Source organism: Miscanthus floridulus, chromosome 7 (genome assembly GCF_019320115.1).
Source record: "Miscanthus floridulus cultivar M001 chromosome 7, ASM1932011v1, whole genome shotgun sequence".
NCBI classification, from domain to species: Eukaryota; Viridiplantae; Streptophyta; class Magnoliopsida; order Poales; family Poaceae; genus Miscanthus; species Miscanthus floridulus.
Window position 1 is genome coordinate 26,694,288 of NC_089586.1, and position 23,086 is coordinate 26,717,373.

General features: G+C 47.1%; 3 protein-coding genes across 9 annotated transcripts; all 3 read left to right on the forward strand.

Annotated features, from left to right (window-relative positions):
- The first annotated feature begins 3,439 nt into the window (after window positions 1–3,439).
- Window positions 3,440–8,710, forward strand: LOC136462900 (uncharacterized). Its single transcript, XM_066461943.1, has 2 exons — window positions 3,440–3,744; window positions 8,021–8,710. The coding sequence occupies exons 1-2, from the start codon at window positions 3,574–3,576 to the stop codon at window positions 8,384–8,386; spliced, it is 537 nt and encodes a 178-aa protein (XP_066318040.1). The 5' UTR covers window positions 3,440–3,573; the 3' UTR covers window positions 8,387–8,710.
- A 1,237-nt stretch (window positions 8,711–9,947) lies between these two features.
- Window positions 9,948–16,302, forward strand: LOC136462901 (protein IRX15-LIKE-like). 7 transcript variants are annotated; one of them, XM_066461945.1, is made up of 3 exons: window positions 9,948–10,830; window positions 10,963–11,241; window positions 15,946–16,302. In XM_066461945.1, the coding sequence occupies exons 1-2, from the start codon at window positions 10,118–10,120 to the stop codon at window positions 11,228–11,230; spliced, it is 981 nt and encodes a 326-aa protein (XP_066318042.1). In that variant the 5' UTR covers window positions 9,948–10,117; the 3' UTR covers window positions 11,231–11,241; window positions 15,946–16,302. The 7 variants fall into 7 exon arrangements, with proteins under 7 accessions (XP_066318042.1, XP_066318045.1, XP_066318044.1 ...); XM_066461948.1 differs by having other exon boundaries at window positions 10,963–11,237; XM_066461947.1 differs by lacking the exon at window positions 15,946–16,302 and adding an exon at window positions 12,171–13,642.
- LOC136465257 (uncharacterized) lies at window positions 12,788–16,239 on the forward strand. The gene is made up of 4 exons (XM_066464065.1): window positions 12,788–13,269; window positions 15,525–15,557; window positions 15,679–15,769; window positions 15,946–16,239. The coding sequence occupies exons 1-4, from the start codon at window positions 12,788–12,790 to the stop codon at window positions 16,237–16,239; spliced, it is 900 nt and encodes a 299-aa protein (XP_066320162.1).
- Window positions 16,303–23,086: the final 6,784 nt, after the last annotated feature.

The following is a 23,086-nucleotide window of genomic DNA, read 5'->3' on the forward strand; positions in this document are numbered from 1 at the left end:
AAGAAATCCTCAAACACAACGATCTCACCTAGTTGTGGATCAGGGGTACCCCTCGCCCTCCAGCGCATGCCATCCTACGAGCTCCTTATTGTGGAGTACCCCCATGGTGACAAGGTCTTCAATAGTCTGCTCGTTGCTTTTTGATTTTCACCATTCCTTCACCATGACCCCTGCTTTCTTCTGCGCATCGCTTTTTGCCATGACTTCGACCTTGCTGGTGAACGGGGAAATGGCGGCGGATTGATTGGTGGCGATTTTGGATGTATTAAGGTTGGCGAGAGGAAGAAGAAAGCTGCGGTTGCGAATGACCATGGGGTTTAGTAAATAATAACTGACCTATCATATATCATATTTAACCCAAGAGTTATGCCATTTCGTCTGCCCGAGATTCTTGGGGGACGTGCGCACGCGCCGCAGACGGTTGTTTTCACACCCTCGAGATCTACACCAATCTATGCGTCTTTTCGTTGCCAGTGTGGGAGGGCCCACGCTGACGCACCTACTGACAGGTGCCACACAACTATTTGCTTGACAAGACAAAAAGGTAGTATGACGTGCTATACCCGTCTACTTTTTTTGACCATATGTGTCAGACTGGACTTAACAGAATAAGTAAATAAATAATAGTACAAGTGGCATATGGTTTTTTGCCACACTTTTTATGCTCGGGGACTGTCCAGACCACCCTCGTGCTTGGGTACTGTTCAGACCACCATCGTGCTCGAGGACTATCCAGACCACCATCGTGCTCGGGGACTGTCTAGACCATCATCGTACTCGGGGACTGTTCCGACCACTCTCGTGCTTGGGACTGTCTCGATTGCCCTCGCGCTCGGGGACTGCCTCAACCACTCTCCGATCGTTGCTCGGAGACCGCTCTCCTCAGCTACATGTGATTTGTACTCACATACAGTTGAGAGGCATTTATTTTTTCTCACTTAGACCTTACTACAAGGCTGATACCTCGCCTTCCAGTAAGCTCGAGGACTACATCGGTACGATGCACCTGCCGGTGCATCTCGTATCGCTTGTACGACGATTGGATTCTCAACTTGATTGGAAATTCTTTTTAGACCCTGGCACCACGTGCCTGCGTCATCTACTAACAGGCTCGGGGACTAAGTGGGCACACTTCACCTTGCGATGAATGTGCTTATTTTATCGGCCCCTATGCTCTGACTGTTGGCTATAACTACTATTGTACAAGGGTCACTTACATTTCTTTTCAGAAATAAAAGTGGACACACTTGACCAGGAAAGAAATCTTTTTCTTTTTTCTTTAGAGCACCATGCATTCTTTGGACAACCGGAATCTTCGGCTATAATCGTGGTCTACTGTTCTTTGTGCTGATCAAAATACTAGCACATTTGCTTGGTCAATGTTTCAACCAGTTGGAGATGACATGAAGACAGATCATATTAGCCGAAGAAGATCGATCGGCGTGTCGCAACATAATATATGGTGCTCGGGGACTAGCTGTGGGGGTATTAACCCCTATACCCTTACGGCTAGGCTTGGGCCAGCCCGGACCAGGGGGTCTGGCCCACTAGAAGACGACGCGTGGCCCGACCAATCTGCTCAGAGTTCCACGCAAGGAATCAAGGCAGATTTGGAGATCAAGCAAGATCCTGGTCGGTTAGAATATGAATCCTTATCTGGCCACCTATGGCAATTGTAACTGGTTAGGATTAGTTTCTAGATCTATAACCCTACCCCCCAGACTATATAAGGCGGGCATGGGACCCCTCTCGAAAAATATCTCTCATTGACATACAGCAATACAATCAGACGCAGGACGTAGGTATTACGCCTTCACGGCGGCCGAACCTAGATAAAACCTCATGTCTGTCTTACGTCACCATCTTGTTTGTAGCTTGCGCATCTGTCTACCGATAATCTACTACCTTGGGCATACCCCTAGGTAGACTGCCGACCATATTTCGTCGACACTCTCACACACAAGCATGCACAAAACAACTTCTATGCATGGAAAAAAGGGCGAATAGAAAAAAAAGAGGAATATGAAGAGGGGGGGATAAAAGATCAAAGAAAAGTACCCAATGTCTTAACCGGCCATCCTATATTTGCTACCGGTAGTTGTCGCCACCTTTCCACCATCTAACCGGATCTTCCATCATTGCCTGTGGCGGGAAACGTCCTTGTCACCTTGTTGTCTCATTTACCAGTGCCACGTGTCAATCGTTTGTGGCAGGCAATGTTCCCGCCACCTTAATGTCTCATTTACCACCTCCACGTGTTACTCGTATGCGGTAGTCAACATCCCCGCCACCTAGTTGTTTCAATTACCACAGTCATGTGTGTTACTCTGCTGTTCCAAAGCTCTGCTCAGGTTTACTAGAGATAGTTACACCACCTCCTTTTATTTACATCTTAAACCCTAAGTCCCTCACATAGCCTTGAAAGTTCTATGGAGGACTATAAAACATTTTTTTAGAAAAAAGACCAAACTTGTCCGGGTGTAATATATAGCTAATCTGATCTTTTTTGGATGGTGGTGGTCAAGACATCAATCGTGGTAGCCAGTTGCGAATATAGTGTGAGAGCGTTTTGTATGGGCGGTGGAGGCGGGGATTCAAGCCCTCCTCCCCCGCATGAAACAATGAGCCTCCTCCAAAGCTAGCCTCCCTCTCCACACACAAAACAATTTCTATGTATGGATAAAAAATGGCGAAGAGAAAAAAAAAGGAATATGAAGAGGAGGCAAAAGAAAAGGTCAAAGAGAGAAGTACCGAACTGTCCTAACCGGTCATCATATATAGAGCATGCTTGGTTCCAGCGACACATTGCCTCGCCTTGCCTCACTGTGTTCGCGTAGGAAACGACGACCTTACCCGCTCAGGCGAGCTGTCAAGCTCTCCCACGTGAGCGAGGCAAACCTCAGTAGTGCGGTCCTCGAGGAGCTTGAGCGAGGGAAGCAAACACACATCCTTACTCGTTATCCTCGCTTGGCAAGGTGCCACTGTGCTGGGCGAAGGATCCAAGCGCATCCATATTTGTCACGGGTCATAGTCGTCATTACCCTTTTATCACCCAACTGGATGTCCATCACTAAAGGTGGCGGGTAAAATTCCGCTACTTTGCTGCCTTATTTTACCCCCGCCATGTGTTGCTCGTTTGTGGCTGTCTTGAAGCTCCATTCAAGTCTACCGATAGTTACGCACCTCCTTCGCATCTTAAACACTAAATTCCTAGTCTCTCGCCTTGAAAGTTCTACGAAGGACAATAAAATATTTTAGAAAAGAGATTAATCCTGTTCGGGTGTGTATATAGCTAATCTGATTTTTTTCTGTCGTGCAAGCGCGAAATATCTCAATGTCATCAAAGTACTGTCACGTTTTATCCAAGGAAAACGGTCGGCAGCTTCCTTTGTTTCTCTAGAGCCTGGAATGTGGAACTAGACCAAAGACTCGACAAACCATAAAAGCCGCCACGCACACCTGGAGGAAGCATCTGGAGGCGTGGCACTGGCACCGCAGCCGTCGCCCGCCACACCCGCAGCGAACTGTTCCCCGCGGCGGCGAAGCACAGGAGAGAGGCGGCGAGCGAGATCGATGGCGCTGCCGATGGACCCGCCCGACGTCGAGATGGAGATGGACCCCGCGCCCCAGCCTCCGGCTCCGGCGGTCGCTCCGGCGCCGGCAGCGGTTGGGGAGGGGTGGAGCATGCTGTCCCGCGCCCGCGGGCTGCTCGAGGAGGGCAAGCCGTCCCTCGCTCTGCAGGCGGTGAGAACCCTCCTCCTCTTTCCCCTTCTCCGTTCGGTCTCCATTTCACGTGCTGTCGTCTCGCGTTCGTCTCCACCGTCGCCCGGCGTCCGGCGATGAAATGGGGAATCCGTGGGGTTTTTTTCCCGTCACGTATCGTACGTATTGGAAGCTGATCAATCGCGTGGTTAGACGATCGCGGATTTGCGGTAAATTTCCCCTGGTTCGATCTCATTCTGGGCCGTGCTTCCGATGGCGTTATCCCATCCGGCTTTGAGGTTTGGCGCGGAGAGGCCCAAGGGAGGTTTAGGTGTGATCCGTTCTAGGTCTTAGGGTTTGGGATTGGTTAGGTACGATTCATTCTAGAGGATGGTGCTACGGGTAGGTGCTTAGGTGCCTTGCTACTTTTGCAGCTATCCCTTTCGAATCTCTTGTCTACCTGTTTCTTGGGCAAGCGAAAGGAGTATTCTCGAGGTTCTCCTCAAGAAGGGAAGAAAGGAAATCGTGGCTTTATGCACACACATCTTAACTACTGCTTTTCTCCTTTGCCTGGAGCTCTTGTGTAACTTATTCTTATGGAAATGAGTGTTTCCATAATCCTCACTTGCACTATGCTGTTTGCTTGTGGTCTTTTAAGCGCATCATGTCCACCATTTCAATGTGTGTTCACCATCGAATTTCCAGTGGCACAGCGAGTAAGCACCAAAGATATTGCTGATAGGCACATATAGTTTCCGAGTAGTGAAAAACTGTTGTGCTGATCATTGTCAACTCATCTATCATATCCCCTCGCTGTACTGTTGATTCATGTGTTCTGGCTAATTAGACCGTGCAGTTACGCCTAGCTCTGTTGGCATTGCATGCATTGCTGATTTGGGATGTATGGTGGGTTTCCAATACAGTCCAAGCCCTTTCCGTTAGAGTTTTATCTGTTTTTTTTTTCCAATTCTGAACATGAACGGTCCGGAAAATTCAATGCCTACCATCAGTAATCCTGTTGCCCATATGGTTTTAATTAAATACTGGCGATGTTTGGTTGCCTGACTTCTCGCACTGGCATAAGGTTAACTTTTTTTAAGGTCCATTGTAATTCTATCTTTTTCTATGTGTACTTTATATTTACTTTTCGGTCTTATGAGAATATATGACACTCCTCTAAAACTTAGAATAAGGCATTGTCACTTCCATATCTCACTGAATTGGCCCTGTTCGGCATGGCAATGAGGCATGGAGTAGCATATCCTGAAACTTTTTTGGGTGGTGGCATATTGTGAAAATACACTTTTCCTTCCCCTCTATAACATGGAAATTCATTAACTTTTCTTTCTAGCTTACTGTGGGATTTTAAATGTTCTCGTAACTCTTTGGGTATGGTCTGCGTTTTATTTGTAGAAGTTTGTAGACTAAAATTTTGTTTGTGATGGAGAGTTCAAGGCTGCAATGCATTATCTGAACACCATTGATGGTGGTCCATGTAAGGGCCTGCTACTTAAGCTCAAGCAGCCAAGTCAAATCGAGCTTTAAGAGGTCTTATTTCCCTCATTTTTTTTTCTTTCACAAGGAAGGCCAACGGAGGGGCCTCCCTGTGCCAATGCCGGGGATCGAACCCGGGTCACCGGCTTGAGGGCTGGGCCGGCTGGCTCATGGAGCCACTCAACTCACCAACTCTATGTGGTGAACTTTACTAAAAGGGGCGTACCCAGTGCAGAGAGCTCCCGCTCTGTGCGGGGTCTGGGGAAGGGTGTCAATGGCAAGCCTTACCCTCGCCTGTGCAATGCGAGGAGACCGCGACTCGAACCCGGGACCTTCCGGTCACAGGCGGTAAGACTCTACCGCTTGCACCAGGCCCGCCCTTCATGTGGTGAACTTTACTAGTTAGCAAATTTACGTTCCTGTTGATTGAACATTAAGAGTTCATCAGAGACCATATTGATTTGGATAAAATGCTTAACACAGCGGAATGTGATCTAGACTCAATGGCAGCTTGGGCACACCTTAACGTGCTGCGTGATCTTATATTTGTGTAAAACTGGTGGTGTCCTATCCCATATGTACAGGGTGCAGTTGATAATGTTTGTTCTTCTATTTAATATGAACCATTTTGGATTAGGCCTGTTAAAAATGACCATCAAGCCTTTTTATAGGTGAGCATCTCCAGCAGTCCCCCTTTCCTGACCCCCAATGAGAAAAAACCGTTATTTTGGAGATCTTGTAGCTCCAGCAGTTTCCCAAACCCAACCCCAATGAGAAAATAAAATTCTCAGTCCCTCAAATCATAGCCTCCCACCTAGTGGCGGAGCCAGGAATTCGTGGCTGGGTATGCCAAATGTACAAAATTTTGAAGCAAATATGTAATATAATGGACGATAAATTATAATGGCCATAACATTTAACAAAAAATCCATAATAGTAACCAAAGTACAAGTTCGAAACATAAATAATTAAGAAATATTACAAAACAGTAACGGCTACTACAATATAACTCTACGATCCCCTTGTTGGAAGAGATTGATGATATCCTCATCTTTTACTTGACTGAAGAATTCCCTCTCAATAAATGTAACCAAGCAATTGTTCAAATATTCATCACCCATTTTGTTCCTTTGCTTGTTCTTCACATAATTCATCGTGGAAAACACTCTTTCAACACTAGCCGTGGCTACGGGAAGAATTAGCACCAACTTAAGAAGCTTGTAAACAACATAATATTGTTCCTCCAACTCTAATGCATCAATTAGTTCCTCAACCTGAGCCATTCGAAGCATTCTCATCTTTTTACAAGAATTGCCAAGAACATTTAACAAGATAGCAAGCTGTCCAGAAAACCATGTGCAATCCCCACTCTCCTTAGCAAGTGCTACCTGCAGATTGTTCTCAATCTCAACAGGAGGAGGATTTGGTGTAGATGTGGAGTTTTTTTTTTCCTTTGCAGCTTTCTCCCATAATGCAAATATGCTGCTAGTACCCTTCTTCTTCATCTAGATTACAATTTACAAAGAACTGAATGTTAGAAAATTACTGAACAAAGTAACACGCATCACAGCAGTAGCAGGAACAAATCAATTAGAGGAGAAAAATGAAATCTTTACCTAGCTGCCTGCTGCAATTGCGACGACGATGCGCTGCTGCCTGCTGGTCACCGCCTCATCGGTCACCGGCCGCCCGCCGCCGCAGCAAAAGCAGATCGAGATGTGCCGCCGGCCGCCGGCAGCCCGCTGCCCGCAGCAGCACGCCACTGCTTGGGACGGGAATCGTGACTTGTGATCGAGACGAACAGGATTACGGGAGTCGTGACTTGTGAATGGATGCCGACGCGTGGAATTCTGGCCGCTTGGGCCATGGCCAGGTTGGCCTGCTCGCTGCTACGTTTGTGGACTTTTGGTCCAATTAAAAAATAGAATATACATGTATACTAGTATATGTATTTATTTTTTGTACCAAAATCTTAAGCATACCCTTAGCGCCGCCAATGCTCCCACCCCTCAAATAAAGGGGAGACCTCTCCTCCCCCAATCCACTATTTTTCTCATTGGGGATTGGATTTCCTCGTTCTGCTGGAGGGAAGACCTTCAAAACCCCAAAACACGTTTTGTATATCCCCCAATAACTAGTTTTTGGGGTTGGAGTTTTCTCCTACTGCTGGAGATGCTCGGGTAAAAGGAGAAGGTAGGGTTGGGAAAAGTTGAAGAAGAAAGCCACAGCCCACAATTAGTGTTTGGTACCCTCATAAAATTATTTGAGTCTACTGTACTAATTTTGCACAGGAGTACAGTGCAATATAGGCCTAAACAAATCTTACTCTATATGTATTAGTGTGCGATGGTGTTGGAATTTCCGTATCTTGTTTGGATTAGACATGTATTGTATATTACCTGATGCCTCACATGGATCGAACGAAATGCACGTCTTCTGTGTGGATCTGAGTAGTAGGCTAATTACTTCTCAACTGCAACAGCACACTCTATCATTAGAGCTTCCTGCCTGCACTCTAGCTATGTGCCTATGTTAGTGGAACTGATTTTTTCAGACCAATATTTACGCAATATAAGATTATGCCTTAGCTGTTGCCTGTGGGATCCTATGATTGTGGTGATGTGTCCCTCATAATAACATTGTAGGATATGTTCTGGTAATGAATCAAACATTGGTAATGTGACAAGCATTCTGGTCTATTGCAATGCATAATTTCCATTTTGAGTTCTTCTGGAATCTTGTTGTGTTGAGACTCATTTATCTAATTTCATGACCATTTCATCTGTATGTGTTATATTGATTCTCAACTTATGAAACTATGCAGGTTCTCTTGGCCATAAGATCTCAAGGTGGTGAACAAGCTCTCATGCAGACAATGAACCGAGCGCGTGAACTATATGCGCAGAGATTGCAGGCCACTCCTAGTGTTGATGAGCTTGCCTCTTTGCTTGCCCAATGTGCCATAGCAGAGGCTCAGTCATCAAATACTAACCCTCCACAAGGACCTGGGTCAGACCCTGTCGATATGCTGAATTCTGATGAGGCCTGCATTCTTGCTGAGAGTGGAAGGAAGCAGATCATCCTGGATGCGTTTGCTGATGGGAGCAGCTTCATTTGCTTGAAATGTGGCGGGCTCTTTAGCACATCTCGCAAGGACGAGCACTTAGCCTACTGGTGCGGGACTGCATGATCCTGGTTACATCTTGCTGTGGTTTATCTATGGTCACACCTGGCAATGAACCGATGATCATGATACCCGTGAGATTTTGTAAAACCTTTGTTCTGTTCCTATTACTGCTTCTTTACTGCAGGGATGCCAGAGATGCATCTGTTAAGTCGTAGTAAATACATTGCCGATGCCTAACTTTATGAACGAAAGTTTCCATCTCTATCTGTTGTATTTTTCTTGTGCTTTCGGCTGATGGAAGGTGTTGATATGTTTGGCATGGTCATCAAATTCCAACAGTTGAATGTCGAAAGAATGTTCTTGCGGTTAGCTTCGACCGCACAAATACTGAAACTGGATAGAAAGTATGGAGGAACTGGTAGTATGCCCCTTCGCTTTTGATTTTTCGAGTTGAATACTGGCTTTAGCAGTGATATTCTTTAGAAAATCTGCAAAGAAGAGCATTGCCATCACTACCTGCTACCATAAAAGGTTCGTTTTCGCGTCCCTCTGTCTGTTTATCAACTAATCTTCTGTTTGGATGAGGATGACTAACCCATGCTTTTATGGTATTGTTACTGGCGTCGGTATGTTGCGTCATCGAATTACTTCCTGTAAATGTGAAATGGTTCTGGTCCTTTTGGACTGCACAGGGAATGGGGGCGGGCGATGCGTGTTTCATGCCCGGTTTTGCCGAGGCTTCACTTAAGGCAACGGAGAGAGAAGCTGAGAGCCACCTCCTATCTGCTCCTGCCACGCCTTAGGCCCTATTCGCTTCTCTTATAATCCGTACTTTTTAGTTTGTTTTTTTAGCCGAAACAATATTTTTCTCTCGCAATAAATCTGCGAGAACAGTATTTCGGCTTATTTTTTCAGCGAAGCGAACGGGGCCTAAGTGTTTGCTGCTGGTAGCATCTTGCGATCAGTCAAGGAATTCCAATCTTCATTTGTTAGCGCAGTTTTACTCACCAAACCTGATATGCTCAGCTGGCTGCTTTTGTTTCATATACGTCTGGTGGTGCTCAGAAAGCTGCCGGCTGCCCTTCCAAAACCGGTCTTCTGTTGCTTTTTGATGATGCTCTTGTATCATCACTCATCAGGCAGTGGCAGATTGGTACTGTGCAATGCCACAAACCATGGGTCCTCACTCTGCCTAAAAAAGTGTCATGACTAGGTTGTCCGGGGAATATTCACATTCATCTCATTCCAATTTTTATGGGCCTATTTTCAACTTTGAAGGATCTTCATTTAGGAAACACAAGAGTTGAGAAAAAAATATCGCATTCTAATTTCCAAACGATTTTTTGTTGTGCTCTCATTTTCATTTTTTTCAAAAACAGGTTAGAAAGGAAATGTTATAGTTAATGTTGTGAGAAAGATTTGGTGTCAAAATCAAAAGAGCGCCATCAAAACCTACCCAAATTTGAGCCACTCTGAAGCAAAGCCTTGCAGGTTGCAACCCTCGAGCAATTTTTAACCTGGTTTGCTTTCCTACCAAACATGCCAACTACTAATCCAACAGAAGCTTATTTAACTTTGCTTAATTCAGCTAGCTTGGCATGCTGTCAGTCCCTCTCAACCCCCATCCCATCCCAACCTCCATTCCTTCCTCCCTTGCCAACTCTGATCTCTCACCTGAAAATGTCAGTGTGAGTGGCCATTCCATCTGCACAACATCCTTCATCTACTAAACCTTGTTAGTGTTCACTCCAGAGTCCGGACATACACACGAGCACACAAAAGCCAGAGGCGGAGATGATGAAGGCAATGGCCGGGCCGAAGCTGCTCGTCGTCCACACGCCGTCGAACAAGGCCCTGAACGGGATGGTGCCCACGTCGCCGGCGTCGCCCATGCCGTTCCTCGGCTGGTCCCGGTGCCTGTGGCTTGTGGTCTTCCTGGCCTTGTTCACCTGCGTGTCCCTCCTGACCGTGTTCTCCACGGCGCGCGCCTCGGCGGGGGAGGCGTACCAGGCGGCGCCCTTCACGGTCAGCGGCGGCGCCGGCGCCGCGGAGGCTGGCCTGCCGCGGTACGTGTTCGACGCACTGGTGCATTACGCGGCGGCGGCGGGGAACTCGTCGTCGAGCATGCCGGAGCCGGACGTGCGCGCGATCGCGTCGGTGCTCCGGCGGCGCGCGCCGTGCAACCTGCTGGTGTTCGGGCTGGGCGCGGAGACGCCGCTGTGGCGCGCGCTGAACCACGGCGGGCGCACGGTGTTCCTGGACGAGAACCCCTACTACGTGGCGCACCTGGAGGGGAAGCACCCGGGGCTGGAGGCCTACGACGTGGCCTACGCCACAGCGGTGCGCGAGCTCCCCGGCATCCTTGACGCCGCCCGCGCCGCGCGCGCCGCCGAGTGCCGCCCCGTCCAGAACCTGCTCTTCTCCGAGTGCCGACTCGCCATCAACGACCTCCCCAACCAGCTCTACGACGTCGCCTGGGACGTCATCCTCGTCGACGGCCCTCGAGGGTACGTGCCAACGCACACGCACCATTGCATGCACGTCGGATACTCGGATGCCGCGTCGTCCATGGTTTCTTGGATTGATTAAGGAAAGAGTCCAATTCATTAATTAGCTGATGATTTTGTCATGGTGTGAAGGTTCACGGAGGGGTCGCCGGGGAGGATGTCGGCGATCTACTCGGCGGCGGTGATGGCGCGGACCAAGGGCACGGAGACGGAGGTGATGGTGCACGACTACGAGCGGGAGGTGGAGCGCGCGTGCGGCCGGGAGTTCCTGTGCGACGAGAACCGGGTCACGGCGACCAGCACGCCGTCGCTCGGGCACTTCCTCCTGCGCGGCGGCGCCGCCGTCAACCGGGAAGCCTTCTGCGGGCCGCCCGCCGCTCAGAAATCGAAATCGAACTAAGCGACGAGTAGGTACTTCTCCTTCCCCCGTTTAGCCCCAACATGCTCCAGTTTTGTGATGCATGCATGATGCGTAAAGAAATGTTGATGCTTGTGACGATCTGTAAAATTGAGTTCTTTGAGCGATGATCTTCCTCGTCCAAGCAGAAGGTAAATTGACAAGGAAAAAGTAATGAACTCGCAGAATTGCGTCAATGAAGCATAGAGATCAGTGGTTCCTTGTGTTCTTTTCGAACAAATTGTGGTGGTCCAATGATCTCTCCCATATTGTAATGCCTGACGTGCCAACACATTTGACACACTTAAAGAAATTTTGCACTTACGATTCTTATATATCCAACTATTTAAAAAGAAAAAAAAGTCTACGTAACCCCCACCTATTGCAACTCGACTACTTCACCCCAACCTATAAAATCAGGTATTTAACCCTCTCACATTTGCAAAACCGTTCAAATAACTCTTCTGATGGTTTTACAAAATGGTTTTGTCATGCCGACACGATGAGGTAGACTTTAATGCTAACGTGGACGACTGATAAGTGGGCCCGTTTATAAGTGGGTAGGTCTTTACCCATGTTTGGGCTATTTAGGTTTGGGTTTTTCTGTAGGACCCACAGCTTATAATAAATTAAAAAATGAAACGTCCTTATCCTTCGTCCCGGCCTGGCTGTTTCGTCCCCAATTGGAGCCTGTTTAGTTACCTTCTATTTTGCAAAAGTTTTTAAGATTTTTTGTCATATCGAATTTTTAGATGCATGCATGAAATATTAAATATAAATAAAAAATAAAACTAATTACACAGTTTAGACAAAATTTACGAGACGAATCTTTTAAGTCTAATTAAACTATAATTAAACACTAATTATTAAATAACAACAAAAATGCTACCGTACTATTTCGCCAAAAATTTCACCAACTAAAGTTTCCTTCGTCCTGCTGTAGCAGCAAGCAATTAGAGTACCTCCTCCGTCCTGCTTGCCAACAAGAAAGAAGCCTTGCTCTGGCAGCTTCGTGCGGGGGGTGTGACCTGCAGCGCCGGCGGCCTGTGCGGCGGCTTCGGTGTCCTCCCGCGGACGGAGCTCCGCGGCTTTCTCCGTGCGCCTGGCCTCCTGGACTCGGCGTGGCGCGGACGGAGCTCAGCGGCCTTCTCCGCTGGACGCGGCGCGGACGAAGCTCACCATGAGGGTCTTGGCACGGGACAGGCGCGGGTGGTACGAAATCGATGGAGTCCAATCCAGCCAGCCGCACGGTTTCCTCGATCCAGTGGAGCGTCGCGCCACTTTCTGCTTCTCCCCGGCTGCTGTGCTACATACAATAACCAGAGCTGCGCGGAGGCCTGTGGCGGGGGCGCGGCGGCAGGACGAGCTCTGCTCTGCTCCAAGCTGTGATGCGAGCAGACTTCGGCAACCCACGCGATGACGACGGCGACCCACGCGATGACAACGGCGACCGCCTGCAGCACGCTCCTACGCCGTGCACCAGCTCACGGTCAGCTCGCCCTCGCCACGCCGCCGTTGCCGAGAAGAGGCAACTCCCGGCCGCTTGGCGCCGGTACCGCCATGGCCGCAGGCCTCCAGCGCCCAGCGCCGTCGCCGAGCGAGCCACGGCACCACGCCCCACGGCGCCTCGCGCTCCACATCTTCCCCACCTACCTGCTCCGGCGTCGACAGGCCCCTCGCCCCTGCCCCTGCCCCTGCGTAGCTCTGCCGGCCGCGCTCAGCCCCGGCGCAGCTTGTCCGGCCGGCCCCGCGCGGCTCCGACCGCAAACCCTTGCCCCGGTCGCGCCCAGTAGCGACTCCACCTGCATGCCCCTCCCCCGGCCGCCATGGCCGCCGTCCCTGCACCATCCGCCGCGTTCGTGCCGCCGCCCCTGCTCCGCCCGCCCCGAGCACGCGAGCAAGCCCGCGCCAGATATCGCTAGGGGAAGATGTGGAGCGCGAGCTCGCCGGCCACGGGTGGGGAAAGAAGCGCCGGAGAAGAGGAAGAAGACGCCGTCGGGAGAAGGAAACGTCGTCATCGGCTGGCAAGCCGGCCGCGGGAGGTAAGGGGAGAAGACCTGCCCACTTACAAGGCCGCTTGTCAGTCGTCCACGTCAGCATAAAGTCTATCTGAGCACGTCAGCATAACAAAACCGCTATGCAAAATTACTATTAGCGTTATTTGAACGCTTTTACAAAGTTGAAGGATTTAAATATCTGATTTTATAGGTTGATTGATGGAGTAGTCGAGTTATAATAGGTAAAGAGGTTAGGTAGACTTTTTCGTATTTGAAAAGGTACTGCATCTGGATCGCAAGTAAGTCGGCAAAAATAAATGTGGTCCTTTGCACAAATGGCAAAATCATTATTACTGTTATTGATCTATTGAGCGGCATTTTTTTAGCCCCGGTTAGCTTGTGTCCCCAGTGCTTTCAGGTGAACATTTTGTAAGGCTTGTGATTTTTTCTTTAAAAGCAGGGTTTACCTTCATAAAAAAATTATTAAGCTATAATAAGGAATATTTTTTATTGAAATTAATGATATTTTATTGACACCAGAAAATTATGCTTCTATCGACAAAGTCGTCCGGAGACGATTTTCTAAAATCCCAAACAGTGTTCCAGTACAATGCAGACGCTCACAATGTGCACACACTCTCACCTCTACAAACATACGTACGCAAACTCTACTCCTACGAGCTATGAATACACGTACGCAAACTCTACTCCTATAAGCACCTCCGAAGACACTCACCCCTATGAACACACGTACACAAACTCTACCCCTATGAGCACATCCGAAGGATTGAGTCGGCAGATCTCGAGATTCACGAAGTCACCACTGGCGCCTCGCGGTCGACGGGGACGTTGCCTACCACTGAAAGCATAGCGGCAGATCTCGAGATTTACGAAGTCACCACTGGGGCCTCGCTGTCGACGAGGACGTCGCCTACCACTGAAAGCGCCTTGTTGTCGATGGGGACGTCGCCTACCACTAAAATCATAGCGGCAGATCTCGAGATTCACGAAGTCACCACTGGCGCCTCGTTGTCGACGGTGACGTCGCCTACCACTGAAAGCATAGCGCCGTTAAATCCTGGAATAAATCCAGAAAATACAAGCACCCGTGCCAAGTCGAGAACTTGAACCCGAATGAGTAGGTTCCAATACAAGAAACCTAACTAACTGATCTATGATTAGTTCACCCATTGATTTTAAATTTGAATATAGGTGAATTACAACCACAAGTAAAAAAGGAAAGATTTTATGGGGAAACAAAACTTGTGTTTTTTTCATTATCGATGTAGAATGCATTATGTAGGCTGAATATTTTTGGAGAACTTGAAGGTAGAATTCTGTACAATTTAAAAGTTTTCATAATTTGAAAGGTGTCTTGAACATTGAGAGCAAATGAACATAACAACATTACGAGTTTCGAAAATTTTTCCTATTGAACGGGCGACTTCACACTTTCTTCGCAAACTTTTTCAAACAGCGCCCTAATAACATTAAGAATATAGTAAATTATGCGTGCATAAAACAACTTGACAGGTGGATTGCAAATTGATCCAACAACTTGTAATGGCGTTAGGTTAAAAAATATTCATTTTTCTAAAAAAAATCTCGCAAACAGGATGCAAATTATTGGGCCTTCGACTGAGTGGCATGGACAGCCCATCTCTTAGGTTTCGGCCCGTAAAAACGCACTGCCACCTACACGTGCCCCGAGACAGACAGCGCCTTGGCCTGCCACCATAGTGGGACGAGCGGGGCCAATTTTTTTTTATTTTTTAGCCTTTTTTTTGAAATTTTTTCACAAATATGCCTCTGGAGGTATGAATTCAAAATCTGGACCTTTAGTTCGGCGCCATTGTTGCTGGCACCGAGCTTACACTTCTTGGCGCCATCGTTATTGGCGCCGAGGTCTTGGGCTCGATGCATACGTGGCGGTGACTTGGTAGGCAGCTCGGCGCCATAGATCCTGGCGCCGTATATCCTGGCGTCGAGACTGGCGCCGTAGATCTTGGCGCCGAGGTGGTGTTTTAACCCGGCCCCAACCTTCCTGCTCGAGCCTTCTTCCTCTTCTTTCTTCTTCTTCTCGAGTTTTCTCTCTCTCCACTTCGCCCTACCTCACGAATCGGCACATTGGACCTTGGAAACTTTGATTTGATCCGTAGATCTTCGAGAGCAAGGTATCCTTGCTCCCCTCCTAGTTTTTTTGCATCGATTCGGTATATATTAGTCGGATTTTTCAACCTAAGAATCGTCATTACTTAGGGTTTCATGCAATTTTTAATATTTGTATTATACAACTGTAGGATGCCAATGCGTGGAAAAGCTAGCAAACCAAGGTAAACGCAGCGCATGTTGTTATGTTATGGGTTCATTGTTGTGCATCAAATGGAAAACCCTAGGTTTAAGGTTTAATGTTAATTATTTTTGGTTCTTAGAATGAAATTGGTTGAATTGTAGTTATGGCCGGATGACCGAAAATACCTTTGACCCATTGCCTTTGCCTAGTGGTGTTCCAGTGCCCATGTGCTTTTACAGCGATCCTTGCAAGGTAGCCAAGTCCGATGAAGAGGGCACTTATAGGCAGAGGTATTAGATATGTTCCAATTTTGTGTTTGAGCCTACACTTCGTCAGCGCCACATTAACAAGATAGCGAGGAATTGATATTTGTGTCATATAACATCTTGCATGATTTTTTTGTTTTGTAACAATTGCATTTTTTGCAGACCCCTCCACCGCTCTGTGATTTTGAGCAGTGGATCGACACTGAGATCAAGCCTGAAGATAAGGAATGGATACAGAAACTGTTGCAGTGGGAGGCAGAGGATAAAGAGATGATGGAGAAGATACACAGAGAGGAGGCTGTAAAAAAGGAGCACAAGGAAGAGGAGGAAAGGAGGCGTGTTGCTACGTACAGGGAGGAGAGGGAGAAGAAGCTTGAGCGTGCACGCCGAGCGACAGCAGCGATGGAGGAGAATTCCGATGTCCTAAGGAAGGAAAAGTGGCCTCATTGCACTTAGTAGTCTCCATGACTTGCTAGTTCTATGGTTTGTTCATGAACAATGTTGTTTACTATCGGCACGTACTTCTAGTATTATTGTGTTGTTTAATGTGGCATAGTATTGGACTTTTCATTATGTAGTTGTTTTCATTATTTGTGATTATAATATTCAGTATAATGTTGCGGACGTAGTGAAATATGATCACGTGCTGCAAACACAACCTAACAAAGTAGGGCATTATATAATTCAACACACAAAACATATGAAATGGCATGTGAGAACATGTACCGAACTAGGGTACAGAGTTCCTTTGACTAAACCTAACATGCCTTAGGTAATTAAACCAAACAACAAACACATGGATATGTTAGGTGAATAAGATAGGGTCGTCCTAGTAGTGTGGCCATATAGCAAATTGTGTTGCAACTTCTCCACAGTAGCCTCCCATTGTTGGTGGTGGTGGTGGCTGGGGTGACGGCGGAGGCCCCTTGTTCTTGTGGTTAGGGTAGGTACAATATGGATCATTGCAAAATGCCTTCTGTGAATCGGCACCATTGTTGTTGTCATCCTGTTCGTTGTCCTTATAACCGCTGCTAACTTCCCTTTCTAGATCGAAGATACGGTCCTGCAGGTAGTAGATGTACTCTGCATGTAGATAAATAGGTCGAGGATCGACCCACCTAGTGAACTCATAATTTTCTTCGGCCAAGGAAGACTGCAATAAGTATGTCATATAAGTTGTATAGAAGAGAAACATATTGAAAAAACAAATAGTAATAGCAATTACCCATGCTCACGGGCATTTGAAGAAACGACGACCTCCATCTATTCCCTCGGTGAACATCTGCACTAGACAGTCCTCACTATGCATGCATTTTGGCCACTCTTCTTTTCGTTAATCGTATTCTCTTAGTGGTGCCTCTTTGGTGAAACCACTTTTACTCTCAACTAGGAACCTCTCTGTAACACCCCGGTGTTACGATCCTTTTTAGCATCGTGATTTAGGTCTAAGTAAAACTTTCGAAACGAGTTTCTCGAATTTTTGATTTAAAAATATACGGGAAGCGATAAGCGAAGCTGGTGTAAATTAGTAAACCATTGTAAAAGTTACGACGGACGAACATACTCCGAAGCAAAGTGCTGTTACGGTGATATATATATATATATATATATATATAAGAGTGCCTGAGCTAGAGGCACGTGGTCCTATTTCCGAGTCGACTCATGTTAATCTCGTCGCGCTGTTCTTATTTTAATGAAGGTTGGCCAAACTTGCTGCAGCGCCGTCCTTCTTGTCCCCGTTGCTTGCCGAAGTCCCTATGTTCACTGCGTTGTCTTCATTCATCCGGCTGTTTCCCCTTTCTGCCTCCTTCCCGGACATAGTCACAGCACCATCACGACCGTGTGTACCGGCGTCCTCTTTTTCCTTCCCCGCTCTTCCCCTGCTCGGCCGCTGGCTACTCGCCCCGCTGGGCCGGTCACGTGCCACCTCACCTGGGCCGCGCATTCCACGTGGGCCATCAATGCTGGCGCCGTCCGCCTGGGCCAGGCTGGTGCCAACTGGGCTGCCTAGCTACTAGGCCAATTTAGTTGCATCGGCCCTTTTCGATTTATAGAGCGATTTCCAATTTAGCTGATAAAGTAAACTTGTAAAATCAATATAAAATGGTACGGGAATCCAAAAATTGTAAAACTAGTCTTGTTGCATTTCTAAAATCATGATCTACCCGCTAATATAATTTGTTCATATAGTTGGATAATATTCTTGGGAGCTATATAATTATTCTAAGATACTTAATATTATAAAAATATAAACTTGTAGGAACTTCCGTGATAAATCGGTAATAGGGTTGACTCTAAAAATTTGACAGTAACTACTAATATTATTATCTACTCACTGTAATTTTTATAGCAATAATAATTAGTTTGCTAGGTAGATAATGATGCTCTAGTTCAAATAACGAATAAATCGATAAAATGAAATAACGAAATCACTTCGAATTATATAGCTAAAACAATTATTGGGAAATAATGCCTTATTCGGCGACGTGGATGCGTAGACCAGCGTTAGAATTACCTCGTTAGCTTGTGAGGCAGGATCGGATTTCGAAGCATTTTGGCTGTCGTCGATTATTCACATCTTTGCATTGCATCGCATGCATATCGTATAGGTACGATGATGGATCAACGGATCGAACGAAGGATGATTGGGAATCCGAAGATAGTGTACTGGTATTCTCTCCAGGAGATGATGTAATGGGCTTTCTATCCAGCTACTGCTGGATGATCTGAAGATGCAGATTCTAACTTTTTAATATATCTTACCCAGGCAAGCCCCGGTGCATAACCCCTACTTTTCTGCAGTTTAAATTATAGTTGTGCATTAAGTTTTAAGGAGTTGAATGAAACACACTTGCATATATATATCTTTATCCTACGAGTCTTACTAGTATGACAGGATCGTGTAGACTGCTATGCTATAGGACTCCGGTAGAAGTCGAGTGATTGCCTGTCACTCGCGAGATATAGGAAATATGTTACTATATGATTATCACTTGGAATATATAAAATGGTGGAAAGGAAAATGGTGACCGGGCAGGGATATGGTTTGGGTATTGGTGAGTGTAAGGAGTTGTGTCGCCGTGGACACGGGGCATAGCTTGGTTACACTATTTTTCCCTGTCTGGTCGGTTAATGACCGATCGTTGCATATGACTCTAGGCAGGTCACAGACTTATTATCCCAAGCACATACTTGTGTATGGGCGCTTGGAAGACTTGTTGCTCTCTTGTTGCGGATCTAGCTCTTTCTGGACCGACTGTTAGGGTTTGTTTTGGTGGAGGAGGTCCTTGCACCGCACTGAGTCCGGGACTCAGGGGCGGGGGCTTGGAGTCCCAGTTTGGACGGGGACCTAGACACCCGGGACAGGAGAGTGATGTGTTGGTCCTGCTTGTGCCCGGGGTACAAGCGGGGCGTGTGTTTTCGGGGTACCCAGCTGGGGGCATTGATTCGCGAATCGCCGGGCTATCCGGTACGGCTTGTCAGTGGTTTAGCATCGTAGTAAGAACTGAAGATGAAAGATAGAAAAGAAAATCTGATTGCTTACCACCTGCTTGAAAGTAGCACAGGTGCTTACATAGAATGGTTAGTTAATGAACCAATACGGCTATTAATAAAAATCGAACATAAGGACGCACGCTTAGTAATGCTTCCTACAAATGTAATAAACCCACCAGCCAGATAGCCTTGCATATCCTTGGAGTCTTTTCTTTTCTCATGTCGGATAAGTCTTGCTGAGTACAATTGAGTACTCAGGGTTTCATTCCCCCTGTTGTAGGTGACAGGTGGACGCTTGAGCTGACCTTTGTGTGTGGATTCCTCCTGGTGGGCTCAGAGAGGATTTCCTTTGCGCTGCGATCGTAGTTGTTATTTATAACTCTCACCAAATATTTTTATGAATGAAAGTACTACAACTGTGTCATAATTTACGTATCAATAATTCATCATGCCATGATTAGATATTTATTTCCACTATAATTCTGATCACATGTCTATATTCCGCTGTATATTAAATTGTTTATAACTCTGATAAGATGATTTCATTCCGCTATTATATTAATAAATATTATACTCTGATATTGTATTAAAAGTGATGTAAGAAATGGTTACGAATGATGTAAGCTTTATTCTCTCATTTGTGATCCTGATGGCAAAAATATGGATTTTCGGGTTCTCCCCTGGGGTGTGCCCGACGGAATCGAGTAATTTAGTGTTCTCCCTCGAGTGCTTAGTGTCTAATGGAAGGCAAGTACTCCTATGAGGTATTAAATTAGGCGGTTCTGCCACAGGTGGTATCAGAGCATAAATAAGGAAATAAAGCTTCAAAAACCTTTTCTAAACTAAAATTTGACAACCCATTGTTGCAAGAAGTTAGGACGTTTATATGTGAAGTTATATAAGTAGCCCTATTACTATGGTTATGTATCCAAGATAGATAGCACTCTGCTAATTTAGATAGGATTAATCAAGTTTCTGCAGGTACACTGACTCGAGCATAGTTCGATAGTATCGACTAGTTACAGGGAGAGAACGATGTGCCAAAAATCTGAGAACAGTTGCCCTATATGTGGCAACAGTGCAAGGATGTATAGGACGTGCATTCATGCATATCCTGTTTATGCATTGTAGTGTCGTATTGCTGGTAGATATGCCATCCATATGTGTCACGCGTGTCGTATTGTGCACGTTTGACTCGTTCCTATCCTAGAGTTAGGTCTACACTATGGCTTCGTGTTTTGCGTTCGCCTATGGTTCATGCCGATCGTGACCCACGTCTCTCTATATCCCTTTCTGCGCTCTTATCGGACCCTTACCCTGCAGTCGTACTAGTCAGTAATGGCATCGCATGTCGCTCGCCTAGAACTCACGGAATTTGGTCGATTCGTCGTAGCGATCTCATGTGGGAACCCTGGTGAACCATGCTAGGACCACTGAATGCTCCGCCTTTATAAGTAGAGCCTGGTTTAGCCATTGGTACCACCACTTGGCGCACTTTAGCTCGCTTAGCTTTTTCCTTGAGCCAGCTTTTCGCTCAGCCTTCCTTGCAACCACCGCTAGAGATGGCAGGAGCCTGGGTTAGTACCTATTGCCTGAACATTGAGGGTTTTCCCAAAATCCTGCATGCCACCCTGCAAAAGCTCGAAGTCAATGATTGCCCCAAGTATGAGGGCCATGAGTATGAGGAGCATGGCACCGAGCGGTGTGAGGTTACCATCTACATTGAGAAGAGTGAGGAGTTTCCCGACATCACTGAAGCCTAGAGTGTGACCACAACCAGGTTTTGCTTCATCGACATCTACCAGGTTGTGGCCCGCAAAGCCTTGCGGTACCTCTACCAGATCTATGAAGAACCCATTGCCCGTACCCCCCATGAGGTTCTTTCCTCCTTTGGACAAGAATCGGTGGGCATGGAGGGCCCGCATGGAGGCTTTGCAAGGATGAGATGTGTAAGAGGACAGTCCCACCGTGGTGCACTTGACCACGTACATGCTCGCTCTGGATGAGCAGTACGATCGTCAAGCCTTGGGGCTAAGGGCGTGCCTTCAGCGCGCCGAGGAAGCCGAGATCTTCAACCGAATGCTTCAGGTGCAGCTCGCCGAAGCACATGCCAGCGCTGCAGCTGCTGAGAGCCAAGAGGCTGCCATGGAGGAAACTCTAAAGGAGGCCGAAGATCGGCATGTCCATCAGCTGTGGGTGGCCTATCTTGTCACCAGGGCCAAGCGGAGGACGTTGGCTGCTGAAAGGCAGGATGCCCCGATCTTGGAAGGGATCCCTATCCACCCACCTAAGAGAAGAAGAACTGGTGTTGCAGCACCGCCAGCACCTCCACCCTTGGAAGTATCAGAAGAACCTTTGATTCCTCTCGCTCAGCCGTTGCCCCATGAGGATGTAGACTAGTTTCCTTGGGACGTTGTGCCGTAGTAGTAGTGTTTTTCATTGCTATCCCCGGTCTTGTACTCTTGCCGTTGTTGTCGTCCGTAGTTGTTAAGATCGTCTGACCATAGGTGAATGCTGTGTCATGAATGGAGCCTAAATGCCTGTACGTTGTACCCGTGTAAGATCGTTGGAATATGCATTTTATTTATTCCGTTGTGTTTATTGTGTTTATCTACCTTAAGTTCGTTAGATGTGCTTAAGTTTTCTAGGGTGATATTAAGTGGGTTACAAGAAAAGTTGCCATTCAGACACCAGCAGATCAGCCATGATTGGATGTTATTAGACACTGTATCGACTAATTGTGGACGTCCCAACAGAACACTTGAATCTTTTTAAATCAAATCCATCGTTGGATTTAAATTTCTTGTCCCTTGTTGTGGAGGGAAACCTTTGTTGTTGAATTTTTCCCTTGCGATACCCCTTACTCTGTGGTCTATGACCCCACTGCCTTCATGGCGTGTAAGTTGGTAGTAGTTGCCTGGTTAATAGCTTACGGTGCCGCGATGAAACCGAGGGCTCCCTGTGGAACAACTGCCACATGGTGATGCTGCTTGGCACGTGCTGGTATCGATGTTGTTGACCAAGTACCTTGCCGAGTTACACCGCCATACCATTTGTTTTAAAATTTTCTCCTTGGAAATGTTCCAGTGTTCAAGTGGGAAATCCACAACGGGGTGATGCAGAAGTGTTCTCTCAAGGTAAACAAGAGATGGTTTGGAGAAAGAAAGTATGACATGATATGGGTTTACAGAAAAGACGGATGCGGTCAAGGAAGGAAAGCAAAAGAAGAGTAGTAACGGAAGGTTAGCCATGGATAGTCATAAAAGTCTGAGTGGACGTCTTGTCCCAAGCCCTGTGCTTAGTTGACCGCGCTACGCATGCTAGGTTATTTCGCTGCGTGTCCTACGAACATTGTCTGTATCGGGTCTTTTGCATTTTGTTTTTGTGTGGCCGCGGCATCGTGCAGTGCTCACCATCTTTGTGCACTGTGCGCTTCTCCTTTTCCCAGCATCCGGTTGGCTCTCGACTCTCACGCCTCGTCCCTCGTACCGAACCCTCCTTTCCCCTCTTTTCCTTCTTCTTTTGGTGACACGACCGCCCGCACGCCTGCCTCGTCGAGCAGACCTCCTCTACTCTCCTTTATTTCCCCCTCCACCGCTCGCATAGGAAGCACGCCATGTCTCTGACCTTATCTCCACAACATGCACCATCTGTGTATCCCATCCCCGCCGCAACAGCCTCCGGTGTGTTGCTTCCCACCTCCGTTCGCCTATATAAGATACCCTTGGTCCTTGCTCTTCCCTTCATCCCCATCCCTCTCGCTTTCACAGCAGAACTATGAAATCTAGGCGACGTTGGGAAGCTAGGT